This window comes from Cryptomeria japonica, chromosome 9 (assembly GCF_030272615.1).
Source record: "Cryptomeria japonica chromosome 9, Sugi_1.0, whole genome shotgun sequence".
NCBI classification, from domain to species: Eukaryota; Viridiplantae; Streptophyta; class Pinopsida; order Cupressales; family Cupressaceae; genus Cryptomeria; species Cryptomeria japonica.
Window position 1 is genome coordinate 111,114,713 of NC_081413.1, and position 17,780 is coordinate 111,132,492.

A 17,780-nucleotide genomic window follows, 5' to 3' on the forward strand; every position below is an offset into this window, starting at 1 on the left:
AATAACCAGGCAGGCAATACCTCTCAAATCAATCACCTACCGAGTAGACTAAAAGTGGGAAACAAGATTGTCATGAGCACATAACACCAAGCAATTGAAGCTTAATAAATTACAATATTCTCTTTAAGCCCATTATGGATTCACATCCATAACTAGGTGTAGGCTCCTCATTATTTCTACTGAAATCCATATCAACGCATGATCCCAAAAAAATATGAGATCCCATAACCTCACCCAAGTCTCTTTAGTTTTCATGAACATCCACCAATCAATCCATTCTAACTTCAAATGTAATCCTCCAAAATCATAAAGCTACAAGAAAATGATTAATACTCACAACCAAACAGAACCAACAACACCTCAACAAAGACTCGAGAATCCTCCATGGAAAACCAATTTATGATCATCTCCAAATGACATGAAGATAACCATCCATCATCAAATGATGAATCCACATCACTGCCAAATCTCCCACTGAACTATGTAACCCATCTCTCAAGACATCATGATAACCATCTTCTAACTAAAGAACCTTCGTGAACCCAACACAATCAAAGAACTCAAACAAGAGCTCCCAATGGGAACAGTCAAACCACAATCTCCAAAATAAGAAGATTAAAAACATTGCATCTTTTCTCAATAGAACCAAAGATTTCAAACACTCACTATACTATAAAGGCAAAATCCAAGAGCTCCACGTGACACTAAGACCACAAAAGATCATTCATCTTTTAATCAAATATTATCCATGGATCACAACCTATTGCAGCAATAGCAAACAATAATTTTAAAACAAAGAAAATAGAACACATTATGTAATTGCATAAAGCTCTTATTAAAAATGATACCGAGTTATACATGGCATCATGAACAATATTATTACCAATGCTCCTCTAAAGGTGAAGAGAACTTCTCATGCACCAAAATCTATTGCTAAGATTCAAATGAACAATTATATCAAGTACTTCCAAAAGGCCTTTTCTCACTACAAGCAAAATACCAATATGATAATGGTGACCAACAATAAGGCCTACTAAACTAAATCCTCATCAGACAATTTACAAGATTAGCAAATATGTAACATCTCAAAGAAAAAATACATAATCAGTGCTCCAATCTCAAATAATTGAAAGATTCAACCCCACATCAATATCATGCATAACAAAGATAATCAAGCATAACATGAGAATTTTCAAGACTCAAACACCAGAATCAATGCTAGATATGATTTGCTAAACAAACCCACATAGAAGTAACCATAGATCATTAAGAACCTTCCAAGAAGCCATGCAAACCTATAAGTAACTCCATCCAGAACTCCTTGAATCCAATCTTACCATAGATTTACCTACCATAAATGTTGGATAACATGTAAAACCTACAAAATCGTCTCTATAAATTTGAAATCCACTTAAACATCCAGATGTCAACACTAACATGTACCAAGTTATTTAGTGTAAGATCTCCTTCACCATTCCAAGCTAAAAGGATATCAGCATATAATATTCAAATCAAATGAAACGTGTCAGCAATAGATGTAAACCTCTCATATCGAAAGTCAATCAAACAAATCAATCATTCCCACGACAAAGGGAACATGCCAAAGCCAGAAACCATCTCCTATACCTCTCCAAATAAGTCCTCAAAACTATATCCATAGCTCAAAACCAACAACAAGGAGAACAACGAGAATCCATAAAACCATGCATCTTCTTCTCAACAAGACATCAAAATTATTATATTCAATACTAACTCAAATGAGAAGACAAGATACAAACTAAAGAATGCATTTGATAACCAAGCAGGCAATACCTCTTAGATCATTCACCTACTAAGTAGACCAAGAGTGGGAAACAAGATTTTCATGAGAACATAATACCAAGCAATTAAAGCTTAATAAATGGCAATATTCTCTTCAGGTCCATTATGGATTCACATCCATAACAAGGTGTAGGCTACTTAGTCTTTATGTTGAAATCTACATCAAGAACAATCTTGCATCAATCAAAAATATTTTATTTACTTGTTTGTTTTGTTTGCAAGTTTTCATTTACATTACAATCACCAACTAGTCATTGAGCATCCTACTATGTTTTACTATAGTTGCATATTTTACAATGTACTAAGAGATATATGTTCTCATGTGATACTTTAATGTTATATCCACTTCACATGTTTTTTTCCTATCACAAAGGCATCAATTTGTCTTTAAACTTTATTGGTCATACTAGGCTTACACTCAATTTATTGTTCATGGCCTACCATAGCTTTTCAAAGATTATGTCAACAAAAGAATGCATAGTAAGGTACATTAGACCCAAGAGTGTTAATTTTTTGTATCACACAAATATCCCTCATTGCCACATTAAATTTAGGAGATCTAATTTTATATATATAGTCAACTACATATTTCATGAGGCATTGAGTTTTGTGCTATCTTATGACCTACTGAGATCATTCCTATAACTACGAGCTTATTTATTATTGAAGATTATTAGAAGGCAACAAATAAAGTAAACAATTGGGTGTGGCAGTATATTACAAGATCTTTCAAATCCGATAATTTGTACATTCTAACCAAGTAGTTAGAACTTGGCTTGTTGGAAGCCCATTACAGCATATTGTAATCTTGTTGTGACAATAATAAAATAATAATATTTAAAAAATTTTATTAAGTATCAAATTAGGATGTTGACCTTGTTGCAACCAAAAGCCTCAAGGGAAAAGATACATATATCAACAAACCACTTACAAAGATACACAATCCATGAGCAAACCACTTACAACACAAACAGCAAAACAAATAATCCCATATCAAGAGAGGGTTAAACTTTTACCCACATCTCAAGAATGAGTTTGGGAAGAGGAGGAAGAAATGCCTTTCTTTTGGTGCCTAAAAATAGTCCAAGTAAAAGTATTATCCACAGTACCATTACAAGGGGAAAAAAGAGATGAAATCCCCATGGAGGGTTTGTCAACACACAAGGCAAAAAGGATAACACCCTTCACCAGAAGCTAGGGATGAATAGGAGCGACAAGCAAAACAAGTTGTGACCACAAGGTAGGAGGTTCCCCAACAAGGTCCACAAGGCTTAAGAGTACCACGGTAGAAGCAAGAGGGTCATCATCATCATCCTGGCATGAGTCAACATCATAAGAAAAGAAAAGAAAAAAGCCTAGACAGTCAAGTGGTCACCATTGACAACTTTCCACCAAGTAGAAACGTCTTTACGACACAAGAGACAATAATTCATGGCCAAGTGACCAATTGAGAAGAAACAATAGCATCGAAAAGGGAGACATAATCCATCGACTAAGTCAATGACCTATCCCCAACCATCAGAACCACATCCCCATGGAAAGGCTTAGAGATGTCAATATCCATCAAAATGTATGCAAAAGTAGAATGCACCATGAAGGAAGTGGAATCATCAACCTTCAAGAAATGATCAATAGAGTCTTAAATGGCCTTGTAATAAGAAATAGCCCAAAATCAAAGGGGAAGATTGGGAAGTCTAACCCACACCAAACACACATTAAGTGATTCAGTAAGAGGGTTAAACCTGAAGTAGTCCAAGGTTTGACTGAGAGAGAGTGTACTCCTCAAACCCACAACTTACTCAGCTCCAAGTCTCAGTCTTTAGAAGAAGCAAAAGAAGAAAATGAAAAACCCTAACACAAGGGAAGAGCTCAATCTTACCAGACACTAAAGATGGTTGAATTATTTTATCATTAATTTCAAGCAATTATGTCATTAATAAGATTATAAATGAAGGAATGATGGAGACACTTTTGGAGTAGACTAATATTGCATCCTAAGAGCAAAAGCATTAAATGATGTATGCAAAAATTATATTTTAATTGGGACAACCCCCTCATAGGAGCCAACCCTCATTATAGGGAAATCAAATATATTTAAATTAATCTTTTTGTTGGGTCCCAAAGAGGGATGACTCCCTTAAAGAAATAAATAAATAAATATTAGATGCATGTTGCTTGGGTTGACCAAATTGGAAGGGTAAATCTCTAGGCAAAGAAATAAATCAATAAAAAATATTTCAATTGTTGTTGGTTGACCTCCTAGGGAGATGAGAACCCGCTTTGCTGAAGGGAAACAAAAATTAAATAAAATATTTAATTATGCCTAATCTGGCCAACCTAATTGAGGAGTTACAACTGTTGTTGAAAAGGCATCTTGGAGGTGTATAAGAGAGAGATGTTTGTGGATCATTTTAACAATCATTCATTGAATATCATTCCTAATCTTAGAGCAGATTTACAATAGAGAAGGACATGATTATGTGAGTAGAATTTATGAGATTAATTAGTCACGTGTTTGTGAAGTTTTTATGGTAAAATCATGCAAGATTCATAAATGTATGGTGTGAAGATTTGGAACAGATATTGTGAAGAATTTTGTGAAGGTATACTTCAAATTTGAGAGCAATCATTGAGGATCTTATTGTAAATCTGAGTGGTGTATTGCAAATTTAAGAGCAAATTCTTAAAGGACATTTTGTTGATGTTGTGAGCAGATTTTGAAGATCATCAAGAGAAAGTTTAAAACACTTATAATTTTTCATTTCAAAGGTTTGTGGTTTCTACTTGGCAAGATCGAAAGGTTGGAGCCTCTCACTTAAGACATTGGTGTCTCTTACTGAGTTGGTGCTCAATGGAGGGGATTGGTGTCTCTTGTGGGTTGGCACCTACAAATATTGTAAGAAGTTTCCTATATGAGCAATATATTGTCGTGGTTTTCTCCCGCAAAATTTTTCACATAAAATCATGTGTGTCTTGTGTTCTTCATTGCTAGATCTTACTTGTGATTATTGTTTTGTGATTGCTAAAGTTTAATTCAGTGAAAATTATTGTATAGTAATTCAACCCCCCACCCTCAGTATAATTGTGTGTGTTTTCTTCAAGGGCATCCGAGAATCCAACACCCAATGATGAAGATCTAGAAGAGAAGTCCAAAGACCAACAAACCTACACACCACCAAGCCACAACATTGGTACAAGTCCTCATTTCCCACCACATCTTGGTTGTACATCACAAGGGAGGTTTCAACACAAAGAAAAGGATGAGATTTCTCTTGAAAGGATAAGAAGAAGTAAAACCAACTACATGATCAAAGATCCAGCCATTGATAGTAGGAATAGGCCTAGGAGGAGATCTCAAACACCCATAGCTCCAACCTAAACAAATGTCTCGGGAGTACCAACAATAGGACACTCGAGGCCAAGCAACCTAAACCCCACCACACCACTAGAGGACACAAAAAATCTCATATAAAATTCCCCCAATGAACTCAATGCCCACAAGTGCAGGGGAAAGGAATGTTGCATGAATAGAGGTTGATGCAGGGGTGGGAACAAGAGCCAGAGCCAATTTAAGGGCAAGAATAGGAGCCAAAATCAGTGCAAGAGAAAAAGCCATTTTCAAACACATTGAGTCATTCTCATCACAGAATATTTAATTTGTTGATATATTGACTAATTGTGAATTTGTTTGTTTGGTCCTATGGTTGGATAATCCTTCATTGACCCTCCAACCATGACTACGTTAAATTCTCACCTATACTAAAAATACTTTCATAGATAAATGTGGATCTAATATTAGATTTGAAAGAATTCATATAGAACAAGGACAAAATAGCAAACTCAAGAAATCCAAAACATTAAATCATATATTCTATCTACAAGATCTTAAAAACGTCAAGACTTATTAGTATAATTTTCTCTTTGTATTTAAAGTCTCCTATTCTACATTGGTAATTAGCTAAGATTACAACCAAAATTCTATTTTTTTCTTATATACTCTCACAAATTCTTCCCTCTAACTATGTCTACTATATCACTTAATGATGTAAGCATCTACTTGTAACAATAAATTAATACACTAAACATAGTTTGTTTTAAAACATAAAAAACATTCATATTTTTTAACTTCTATTTTAATCCTTTTATTTCTTTAACCATTTATTATTGATCCTTAAGTAGGTCATTATTTTTCAATCTACTTCTTTCCAGTCTTTGAAATTGTTCCTTTTTTAGCATTGTTGCTAATAATTATAGATGCTAACTTTAGAGTTGATGTCAATTGTTGTGACTCTTCCTACAAGCTATTTGGCATTAATATTTGTTAGAAATTCCTTTAAAAAAAATAGAAAACAATAATACAAATCTGAAAGACACAATTCAATAATATTTGATTTAAAAACATTAAAAATTATTTCTTTTTATTTTTCAACATATAAACACAATAATACACTATGTGAAATCAAATATCATTTTACCCATTAGCTCTCAAGAATAGATTAGATGATCAAGCCATTGGAAAATACAAATGATGGCCGCATGTTCAGTTACTCTAGATTTACCCCCACATGGGTGGAGGACAACTCATGTAAATGAAAGTTATAGTGGTTTGTGTTAGGATTTTGTTTTGCAAATCTCATCAGATAGTGATTCCTCCATAAAAATAAAAATAAACTTACTAAATCTACATGAGTTTTACTAACCGCATAATAAAATAAGCTAACAAAACAAATAAAATTACTTATCTAAAAAATTATTAAATAAAAATCGTTTAATGAAAGTTTAGAAACTTAAATGCTTCGCTCATATCATGAAAAATAAGATTATTTACTAAAAATCACAATAACATAATACAAACTAATAAAGAAAATAAAATTGTCTATCTAAAAAATTACTAAATAAAAACCACTAGTTTGGAAAAATAAATAATTCACTCATATCATGAAAAATAAATATTATTTACTAAAAATCGCAATAACATATGCTATCTTAAAAAATTAAGATCATGAATCATGAATAAACAAAGTTGTCACTAACAAAAGTGTTGGGCGAAAGAAAATATCACAAGCATTTATGGTTAGAAAAATTAGAATAGTCTTAAGAGGAGTAGCAAGGATTATAAAAATAAATATAAATAAGAAAAATGGATTTACAATATGTAGAATATTACACTTAAAATTAGGGTAATTAGTTCTCAAAAGAATTTAAATAATTATAAAAAAATGTGTTTGACATATAACTTTTGGTTAGCATGTGGAGTAAGTTGTTTATATCATTTATATATGGTCTTTTTATTAAAAAATAATAATAATCATATAAAGTAGGATGATAAAAAAATCATATAACTTGGATATACATCGTTATTTGATTAATAAAATAATTATTGTATATTATTTGAATACAAAAATATAATATAGTGTTAGAGCCATCTAGAGTTTGGTATCTTTGATAGAGGAGTTAAAATATTTCCAATGATTTTTTTTAATTATGCTACATAGAATGAGGTGATGTGGGTAACTCATTAGTAGAATGGGACTATGGAGTGGAATGGCTCTCAAGATGAGCTATAATTCTACAGTTCAGATCAAGCACGAAGGTTGTTGAATTTTTGAGAGGGGAAGGCATGCCCATTAAATACATAATAGATTCATTTCCTTGTGTTAGATTTAGAGGGCAACTAATTTGCATATATCATGAGACAATGTGAAAAATGAATTTTGTTAAGGAAACTTAAACATTAAAATATTAAAGACAAAAGAACTTGTTGTTAATGTCAATGAAGTAAGAGTAGCAATTGTTGTTAAAGCATGGTGAACAATCACACACCCAATAGAGCTAAAGTGTAAATTTGAAGCAAAAATCTAATGTTTCAATTTTGTAGATTCATTTTCTTACTAGATTTGTTCTTGCTAATAAAACACTACACATATGACCTATGTATTGAAGGAAAAAGATGAAGACAGAAGGAAAAACATTTTTTAAATGAGTATATTGAATATCCTACCTTCATTAACTCGCCATCTAAATTCTCAGTTACACCCTCTTTACCAATATATGGCTTATAATAATTATATACATAATCTCTTTACATACAATCAATAGACTAATGAATAATGGGATAAAAATAAAATGGGATAAATCCACACACCCTAAATATAGGTAAATAAAGAATAATATTAATGAAACATTAATATTCCAACAATTCTCCTATTCTAGTTCTAGTTTCTTATGAAATCCAACCAAACGTGGATTAAGTATGGTGCATCTCCCATTAAAAAGTTGATTAAAGTAGGGGATATTGCACGCTTATGCATGCTCAAGAAGATATATCAAAATTGAAGTGTATTGTTGTGTGCAATGGTATTGCTAGCACAAAATTGATATAATTTGAAAAGTGCAATGGAATTGGTGAAGTGTGCAAACAATGAATGGTATTTTGCTTCAATTTGAATAAAAAAATTGCAAAGATATAATACTCTAGGATTTGAAAATATTTTTTTATTAAAAATTAAATTTTAATTGGTGAAGTGTGGAAACAATGAATGTTAAAGCCTTAATTTGAAATTTTATTCCAAAGTTTTGAAGATAGAATACTCTAGGATTTGAAAATATTTTTTGTTTAAAATTAAATATCAAGGTTCCCAATATAGAATAAATAAGGATCCTTAGAAAATTTAAGGAGCATAAGAGGATTAATATTAACTTACAACCCAAAATGACTTTTCAATAAAAATTATGCAAAATATTATTGTCAAATTCTTTCTAGAAGCATTTTTCTCTAACACATACGCGTTTTAAGATTCAATTGCTTTAATATTCTCATAGTTAGTTTTAAGTTTTTAAATGTTGTTCAAAGGGGTTTTATTAAATTCATCTTTAAAATTAAATTATTTTAACTAAAAGGCAATTTTGACAAAACTTTGTCAATATGAGAAACAATATTGTAAAACATCCCTTTCAAAAGATTTCGCTCCATCTTTCACAATTTATGAAAATTAAATGTGTTCTCACCTCAAGTTCATTAAAAGGTCATTATTAAACCTAAAGAATAAAATTTTGTAACGATGATTTATCTACGATACCTAGCTGTACAAACATGTTTTACTTAGGGGAAGTACATTTTCATGATATAAAGGACTAAGTGAACATCTTGTCAATACCTTTGGAGAACGTGTCAAAAGGAGAGCTCTATGATTGTATACTACACACGACCACATAGATCAACCTACCTAAGCGAACCAAATTACTCAAAATGTTTAAGGGCAATAGTAGGTTGGAGGACAACTTCCAACCTTGAGCTTGCTATTTGTTCACACACTAGAGTGATGAATAGGTGACAAATTTAGTTCAAGAAATTGTCGTCCAATAAGCCCTAAATCAACTAAAGACCACGTTTGTTGTCAATTGAGTATGATCTCACTAGTAGTGAGGCCCCCTCCAACTACTTTGTTTTATAAATAGCTATGGATGTTCATATTCACAAATGATGTTCTTTATTAAGCTAAGTGTGTATCCAAGTTCATATGAGTCCAACGAGCTCATTCCCACTAAAGAAGCATAATAAGGCCATCACATATATTGCTCAATGTGACTAGTTTAGAGTGTGTCAAATCTTATTTATGCATTATGTAACAAAACTGAGTGTGTAATGTCAACTTAGGTATGTGGATTACAATGTGCACCCCAATTCATGCATTGCGGATGTTTCTCATTGAATTTTGAGTATATACTCATCAATTAATTGAAAATATTTTGAGCCATGTTTGTCTCAATGCACATGGACTCTCTTCAAATCTTAGAATGATGGCATAATAAGAAAGGAATGTTAACTTCATCACAACATAATATATAGCTAATATATTTGATTAGAACGTAAATAGTTATCATGTAGATTTAAATAATTATTTGAATGTATTAAATAAATAATTTATATACATTAAATTTTTATTTATGTTTATTAAGTTTTTTAAATCAATTATTTAAATAATCATTTAAACTTACTAAATATATTATATATATGATTTTCGGTTTTAATTGGTACGTTCAAATTTTGTAAGCACTTGTGTAAAATAACTTGTAATTAAGGGAAAAGAGAAATTGAGCTTCAGGATAAAGGGTACATACTCCAATATAGGAAAAGAAAAACTATATAAAATGTATGAAAACCTCTTTTATTTGAAATGGAAAACATACTTCTTCATACTAAAAAGAGAACATAAAAATTGGTATCGAGCTTGGCTCTAAAAGATGGCGAACATTCGTAAACAGCAGCTGGGAAGAACTTATTGTATATTTAGCCCTCTTGCTCCCCAATGTGGAAACACACCTGTGGCTCCTCGAAATATTCCTACCAGATAAATTTGCCAGACATAAACCAGGTGGCTGGTCCAAAGGTGCAAGCAATGGTAGCAGGAGCTAGTTTGGCATCTTCACCGACAAAGGAGGAAGTACCAAATGCACGAAGATGTGCCATGAGAAATTAGGTTTCCCGAAGATTAATATGATAATGTGGGAAGAGTACTATCAGGGCTACATGTTCACCATCACCATGGTCGTTTGGAGGTTGGGAGTGATTATATAATCCTCTTCTACAAGTCTTTTGTGCATCACTCCTAGCATAATTGAGAATTATGCTGAGTAAGAATCCCCCATGCTAGCAAGAATGTGTTAGGGCCCTTCTAATAGCAATAATGCTTCTTGGATGGAGGAAGTGGACTCCAGTCAAGTTGTGCATTGGGGAAGGGAGTGGTGGGGGATGGTATGAAGCTCAAGGTTTCAATTATCCATTTCTTATAGATGGTAGTTAGTGGGTTAGGTTAATAGTTTTCTGATGTAATGTATGGAGTTGTCTGTGGTATGTTATGAGTCATGACTGTTGTAGAACTATGCTGGCATTTTCAATTTCCTCTGTGATCTGTTGTTGGAAGCTATGTACTTTTACTTGCATGGGTGAGGGGGCCTATAGAACCCACATTGTTGTATCTATAAAAAAACACAAAATATATCCAATATGAATTTCTTTGATTTTTACTTCACAGCACACAAAACTCTTGCTCTTTGAACTTCAGCCATTGCTCCAATGATTTAAACTTGCAAGATGAATATCCATCTAATTTATTAAGTTATTATTTTAACCGCAAAGAACGGCAAAAGAATAATTGGATAAAACCAGATTCCCTAAATTCATCAGTTGAGGCATTAACAGCAAAAATGTGATACAGATAAACTTTCAGCTGTAGATTGTCATGAATTGAACTGTATGGACTCTGAATTCTAGAGAACTCTTTAAAAATTCTACAAAATTGTTGAATTTGTGAACTAGAAATATATGTTCACCTCTCTACCATCGTGTATTTCACTTATATGGTCCCTGGCTTCTGTCAAAGCAACCTGTGAATACAAGAATGTCAAAATCAATACAGGCAATACTAGGAATATAAATCTCACAGTACAAAATGTTGTTAACAGTTACCTGTCCAAATTTGGTGAGGAAGTTACTTGACAAATTAATTGAATTCAGAGCGGGATCTTCATTAGCCTTTAGCGCCTGAGCCAGAGCAAAGGCTCCCTTATCCTATGCAAAATATTTATAAAACTTGTGAACATGCCCACAAGGATAGACTTGTGCTTATAAACCTAAATAATTATGAAGGGAGTAACTCAATTCATACCCTGATTTCATTGAATCCTAAATCCAAAGATGTTAAAGCTTCGTTGAGAACCTTCAAGCTCCTAGCCAAGACAATCACACCCTGCAAATAGCAAAATGATATGTATAAATAGCATTGCAAAATGCCATATAAACACCCTGAATGAGCATACATTAGGATCAATTGCTCATGGACACATACATCATCACCTAGACCATTGGCACGAAGGTCTAGTGTGGAAATGGTTGTGTTGTACTTCAAGGCTTCTGCTATATATTCTGCACCCTTCACACCTATCTGGAAACAGAGAGGGACAATATAAAACTTTATCTGATAGTTGACGATGCCAAAAATTAAAGCTAGAGAGTGAAAATAAACACAACACCCTGTGAAACTATAGAGAACAAAATGTTGAAGAGAGTTTCATAATATGCAAATTCACCACCACAAACCTGGCACCATCCTAATCTAAGATTTTGTACATTGCCATTGAATTTGAGAACTTCCATCAAATTTTTTATTCCATCTGGACCAATTGGATTGTAGCTAAGCTCCAACTGCCAATGAAAAGTTATTAACATAAGCAAAAAACAAACTGCACACTGGTTCTGTAATTTTTAAAAGCAATCATATAACGAAAGCTTTGCTAGTGACTTACCGTCTTGATGACTTGGTTGTCTTTAAGCATTTCTGCAATGTGACTAACACCTTCAGCATGAATGTTATTTCCTCCCTACAGATGAAACTGAGTAAATTTAAGCAAAAATAAGATTTATAACAGATTATGACAAAGAAAGTGATGGTGAAAAAAATGCAACGTCTTTACCAAGTCAATAGTTTCCAATTTTCTATTCCGCCTCAGAGCCTTCGCAATTTTTTCAGCTCCCTGCCATCTTCATGATTGTCATTAACTCTTCAAATAATTAATATTAAATCAACTCACCCAGAAGAATCGAGAAATTCAAATTCTTAGGCTTAAAACCATGAACAGATGTATATGGGATAATAATTGTGCCTACATGAATAGGAAAGTCGCCTCCTACATGTGAAATATCATATTTACTTCAGATAAATAGCTAAAATTAATCTCCATTATTTAGATTATAAACAAAAGCATTGAAAATTGAATTATAAAAAGAATGTAGCTGCCTTAATGTCATATAAACAAACTGCATTGCCGGTGAGAATTCAGGTATGGGTTCAGGATCAGATCATGGGATTGGTTCACAGATTCAGCCCCCCCCCCAAAAAAAACATAATGGGTTCATTTTGGGTTCAACCATACAAGAATTACAAAAATCATAAATACATTCATCTTTGAAACCTGAAAACAGAAATATTAGAGGCAATATACATATTTTTTTGTATTTCTTATGTACTGAATATTTATGAGTCTTGTACATTATCAATGATATTAATGTATAATATAATAATCAATTATGAATAAAGATAATATTAATATATTATAAATTTTAAAAATTAGTTAACATTAGGCATTAATAACTTTCATACAAGACAATGAATCAAGAACATTCCTCATTCAAATTAGGACTCTTATTTGTTTTTATTTTGTTATTTTTTAAAGGATATGAAGTTCGCAATTAAATTCACTATCATTAGAAAGAAAATTGCAATTAAATTAACTCGTGATTAAACAGGGCAATAAACCATAAACACAAGTGAGGGCCAGATGGACTGCAACAGACAAAGCAATGTCACAAAGAATGATGAATCCATAGGAAGCAAACCAAGCACTGGCCCATGGATTCGCGAGGATTCACCTGGGTTTTGTTTGGGTTCATCTGGGACAAACCTACAGACAGTTTGCTGCCCTGTCCAAATGACCAGCCAAACTGAACCAGATACAAACCGGTCCTAGATTTGGGGTCTCTACCAAAAAGAGCCAGCAACACTGTAATTAAACATAGGCAGTGGAAATTACCTCATCACCAATATCGTTCATATACAGATTAAGCCATATTAAGCTGTCTGATTTCTTTATATATTCCGCTATATGAAATGCACCCTTTGAACCAATGCCATTGTTTCCAAGGTCAATGGTACCAATTATATCTGTCATGGGATTTCATCAAGTCATATCTGATTCTTAGCATTGTAAATGAGCAGTCCATGAAAAGTGAGAAAACTATAAATGCAAACACAGAATGGTAGCGAGATGCACTTCCATCAACAGAAAAGTAAAAAAAATGATTGGAAGTCTATTACCTTTATGAGCTATTAATCCTGACATCAATTTCCGAGCACCCTCGTTCCCAATACCATTTCCATGTAGGTGAATTTCCTGTAAAAACTCATCCAAAATATATCAGAGCCATGGCTATTTTCAAATGTCTTGAGAATTTCCAAATGCAGTGGACATATTCAATTATGACCAGCAATAGACATAAGAAGCTCAGATATAAGTTAGACGAACTTATTAAACACTGTAAAAATGAAACCTAAAATTAGAATCAACATATTAAGTCAGGAACATAGAATTGAACACCAAAATATAGTTGATAAAAAAATACCCAAACGAGAATCAACTTCAACAATTATTAATTAATACCAAATAATCTATCCATATATTAGATCCAATAGGTTAAAAAATGCAATGATTTATCTGGCTAATTTTTCCCGCCATGTTCATGCACAGGTAAATCTTTGCTTTTATTTTTTAGCAATTTTTCAAACTCTTAATGACACATATAGACAGTTGCTTCAATTCATTGTGTCTGTTTAGCTTCATCCAAAACTAGAAACATCATTATAATTGTGCAAGCCTTTTTGCATAAGGAAGAATGATAAAAGGATGGAGAAAGTAGCAAGAGAGCAAGTAAAAGAAAAAAGCATGGCAGGAAAAAAACTGTCCAGAAAACGAGAAACTAAGTACGAACTTTCATCAGGAGGAAGCACAGTTGTGGATTCGAAGTGGATCAGAGAGAAAGGAGACTCTAGCAGTGTTCACACTTAAGCTGAAGGTGAATTGAAAGAAGAGGAAGAGATGCATTTTTGGCTCATAGAGATAATTGTATGCAGTAGCATTAAGGTCATTGAATCCATGTCATGTCCCCTTTTTCAAAGTAAAATAATTAATAATATTTTTTTAAGTTGGGCCCAGTTGCTTTTATTTGGGGGGGCAACTTACACAATATTATTTTAATAAATTAAAAAATAAACAATTAAATATAAAAGGAATTTTTAATACTTGGAGGGAAAATAAAATTAAAATCAAATGTAATATATATATATATATATGGAGGGCCCAAAAAAAGCAGCTATAAAAGGAACATTTTTTCTCATTCATGATCATTCAAGTTATCCTTTTGGCATCCAATTTTCAGATTTGAGCAGTTTATTCAAATTAAGACATCCAAGGAGGAAAACCTTTGGTTTGTTCTGGGTTTGAGAGGACAAAACACGTTGTTTCCCATTTAGGGTGATTCCACCTAGGGATCACAATTGTGCTGATTTGTGAGGATTTGAAAATATTTTTAGTTCGATACAGTGCCATAGTGTTTCTGCAAGTAAATGTCATCTTTGGCTGTCAAAGCATGATTGATGTTTACTAAGTGGATTTCTAGAATTTTGGTGAATCATCAACATCAACTAGGACAGATCTGTGTTATTTCCATCCTCATAGCTGCAAACCATCATTGGAAAGAGGAAATCAATCATCTAGGGCAGAATTCAATTATCCAACTGCTTCTTTTCTACTTCTTTAGCAATCATTGATTAGAAAAGAGTCATTTAAGTGAGGCGCCACCTTGCAAAAGGGAAAATTCAAAAACATCTGCATGTTATAGGTGTTTCCAAGGAAGATCAAGCCTTAATTAGTGAATGTTTACAAGTTACCAGCTTGCTGTACCATTCCAGTGTTTGTTTTTGTGATGGGTGATAAGGATCAGCAGTGACGTCAACATTTCTAGTCATTATTGCCATCTTGGGAGCTGTCATACAACAGGATAACCCTCAGCACATTCCGTACTGCAGACCACGCAATCTTGTTAGTGAGTGAAAAAAAATTATTATTATTAAGTCACTTCTGGCTTGTAAATTTCTGATCAGCTATTTGGCAAATAAAAATAAATATATTCTCTTGAGGTTTTTCCAATGAGATTGTCATCTACCTAGGGTTCTCAATTTTGCAAATTCCGATTTTATCTGCAAAATAGGGTTTGAAATTTGTGATCAATTCACCATTGGCTGTTTGGTTTCAATTTATTTCATCAAAATCAGAAAGTTGCATAAAATATAGCAGTGGAGATATTACAGTGGTATTAGAGCCTTGATCTTGCCAGCCTGCAGGGTTCAAAGTTAACAATTGAGTGCAAATCGATAATGTGCAAATCAATAATGGACATATGAGTGAAAGGGAACTGAGGGGAGAGAAGATGGATTGGCACCCTAAATTCTTACCAAAGGAAGAAGAGATAAATCCTATCCAAGTTTTCAAGAACTAGTTTTTGGAGCAATTTATTATCAGCTATAAAGCTCTAGATTCATTTAGATAAACGCAACAAGATCCTATTCAAAGGGCATTATTAAAGGATCAATGTCAAAGAGATGAATGCAAGCTTCTTGCCTTTTTAAAATATGATAAAAAGTCCGATATTTATAAATATTATGTTTACCTATGAAGAATTCTTAAGAGAGAAAAGGGTGGTTGAAGAAAGAATCAAAACCACAAGACGAGGATAAAAAGGAATCAATAAGTAAAAAGATTAAAAGAACAATCAAATTCAAAGCCAGGCGACATCATTGAGCAAGAATAAAATCAAAATATTGTTGAAGTCAAGGAGGAAAAGGCATCAAACATTGGATGTGAAGAGCACAAGATGGAGGAAGATGCACCAATTGATGTACTATGCATAGAACTTCCAAAGGGTGAGCCATTGATTGATCTTCAAAGTATCATTATGGATGGATATGCATCTAAAAAAATTATTGAGTCATAGGGATAGAAATCTTGAGGGTATCTCCATAATTCTAAATTCAGCAAAAGAAGGTGAGCTCCTTGTTGGCAGCCTGTGGTATGAAAATGATGGTTATTTCAGATTTATTGCTTCCTCCTATTTCACTACAAAATTCTTGTCATGATGGAAAATGCTAAAAAAGGTAATAGAGTAAGGGATAAAAATTGCAAAATAGGTCATTTTGACTCTTTGATTCAAGTTCAAGATTGTCTTTTGCATACAGGACGTGGATATTCTTTTTAGGATCAAAGTGGATAGAGACATCAATATCAATATTAAGCTGTCCATCTATTGCATTGAAAGGAAGTTTATGAGGAATCATATAGGGTTCATTGTACATTGTGAATGTTCACAATTTGTAGATCACTCATGTAATGTCCCCTTTTTAGCAGAAATGGAATTTTGGATGATTAGCCTATCATTCTTGACCCTCGTAGGCTAATGAGGATGGTTAGAGGGTCTTTTGAGGATTGTTTCATCTCCAACATTCAAAGATTTATGGATTTGGCCTTCGTTCGATATCATTTGGACTCCGTTTGCCATACTTACTATTTATAGTAAGTCAGAAGTAATAGAGATGGACCCTTTCTATTTTTAGAAAGTGTATTTGGTCACATGGGGAATTATGAGAGACTCCTATTTCAGACGGCATGATAAAATGTTGTGTATTTAGGGAGATATTAATATTTTTGTGGCTAGAATAATATTAAATCATTAAATGATTAATAATAAAGTTATAAATTAACTTTATAATAAATCACTTAAGTGAGGATCTTGGCATCATGAAGAAGGGGACCAAATATTAATTAATGTGAGAGCTGATTTTCCAAAGTTTGGAGGCCATTATTATTAATTGAAAAGTTATATCAATTTTAATGTTATCAAGTGCTTTTATGGGGAAATTTGAACTTGATGAAGAAGATATAAAAGGGCTTCATGGAGAGAAAATGATTCATTCTTTGGCATTTTGATAAACTTCTTTCTGAGAGCATTGAGACGAGGGTTTCTGCGTTTCAGCTTGTTTAGCCGTTGGAGAACGGACAATCTTCAGTGTGCGACCATTTGAGGGAGTGAAATATCTTCTGAATTTGGTCTACAGGAGGGCTTCACATCAGGAGTCCATTTGGAGCTTACAGGTGAAAAATCAACATAGGGTTTTGACGCAATTTGAAGGTATATCTATTGCAGACCTATGTTTTTATCATTGGAAGCCATTATCAATCAGATTCCAAGCTTTATTTGCTGCTACAGTACCTGTGAATAGTGACGCTACAGTACCCGTGAACAGTAATTGCTACAGTACCTTCCTCTTGGCAAGGGTTTCAAAGAATAATTA

General features: G+C 33.0%; 1 protein-coding gene across 4 annotated transcripts in view; it reads right to left on the reverse strand.

The window, feature by feature from the left end:
* Positions 1 to 10,898: 10,898 nt before the first annotated feature.
* Positions 10,899 to 17,780, reverse strand: part of LOC131062793 (uncharacterized) — a 34,748-nt gene continuing 27,866 nt past the window's right edge. For all 4 annotated transcript variants that reach the window (XM_057996523.2, XM_057996524.2, XM_057996526.2 and 1 more), the window contains 9 exons: positions 13,695 to 13,770; positions 13,411 to 13,541; positions 12,295 to 12,354; positions 12,127 to 12,201; positions 11,921 to 12,025; positions 11,670 to 11,765; positions 11,490 to 11,570; positions 11,291 to 11,392; positions 10,899 to 11,208 (listed from right to left, as the gene is read on the reverse strand). In XM_057996523.2, coding sequence (XP_057852506.2) covers positions 11,137 to 11,208; positions 11,291 to 11,392; positions 11,490 to 11,570; positions 11,670 to 11,765; positions 11,921 to 12,025; positions 12,127 to 12,201; positions 12,295 to 12,354; positions 13,411 to 13,541; positions 13,695 to 13,770 — 798 coding nt within the window. In that variant the 3' untranslated portion in view covers positions 10,899 to 11,136. The remainder of the gene's footprint in view (positions 11,209 to 11,290; positions 11,393 to 11,489; positions 11,571 to 11,669; positions 11,766 to 11,920; positions 12,026 to 12,126; positions 12,202 to 12,294; positions 12,355 to 13,410; positions 13,542 to 13,694; positions 13,771 to 17,780) is intronic.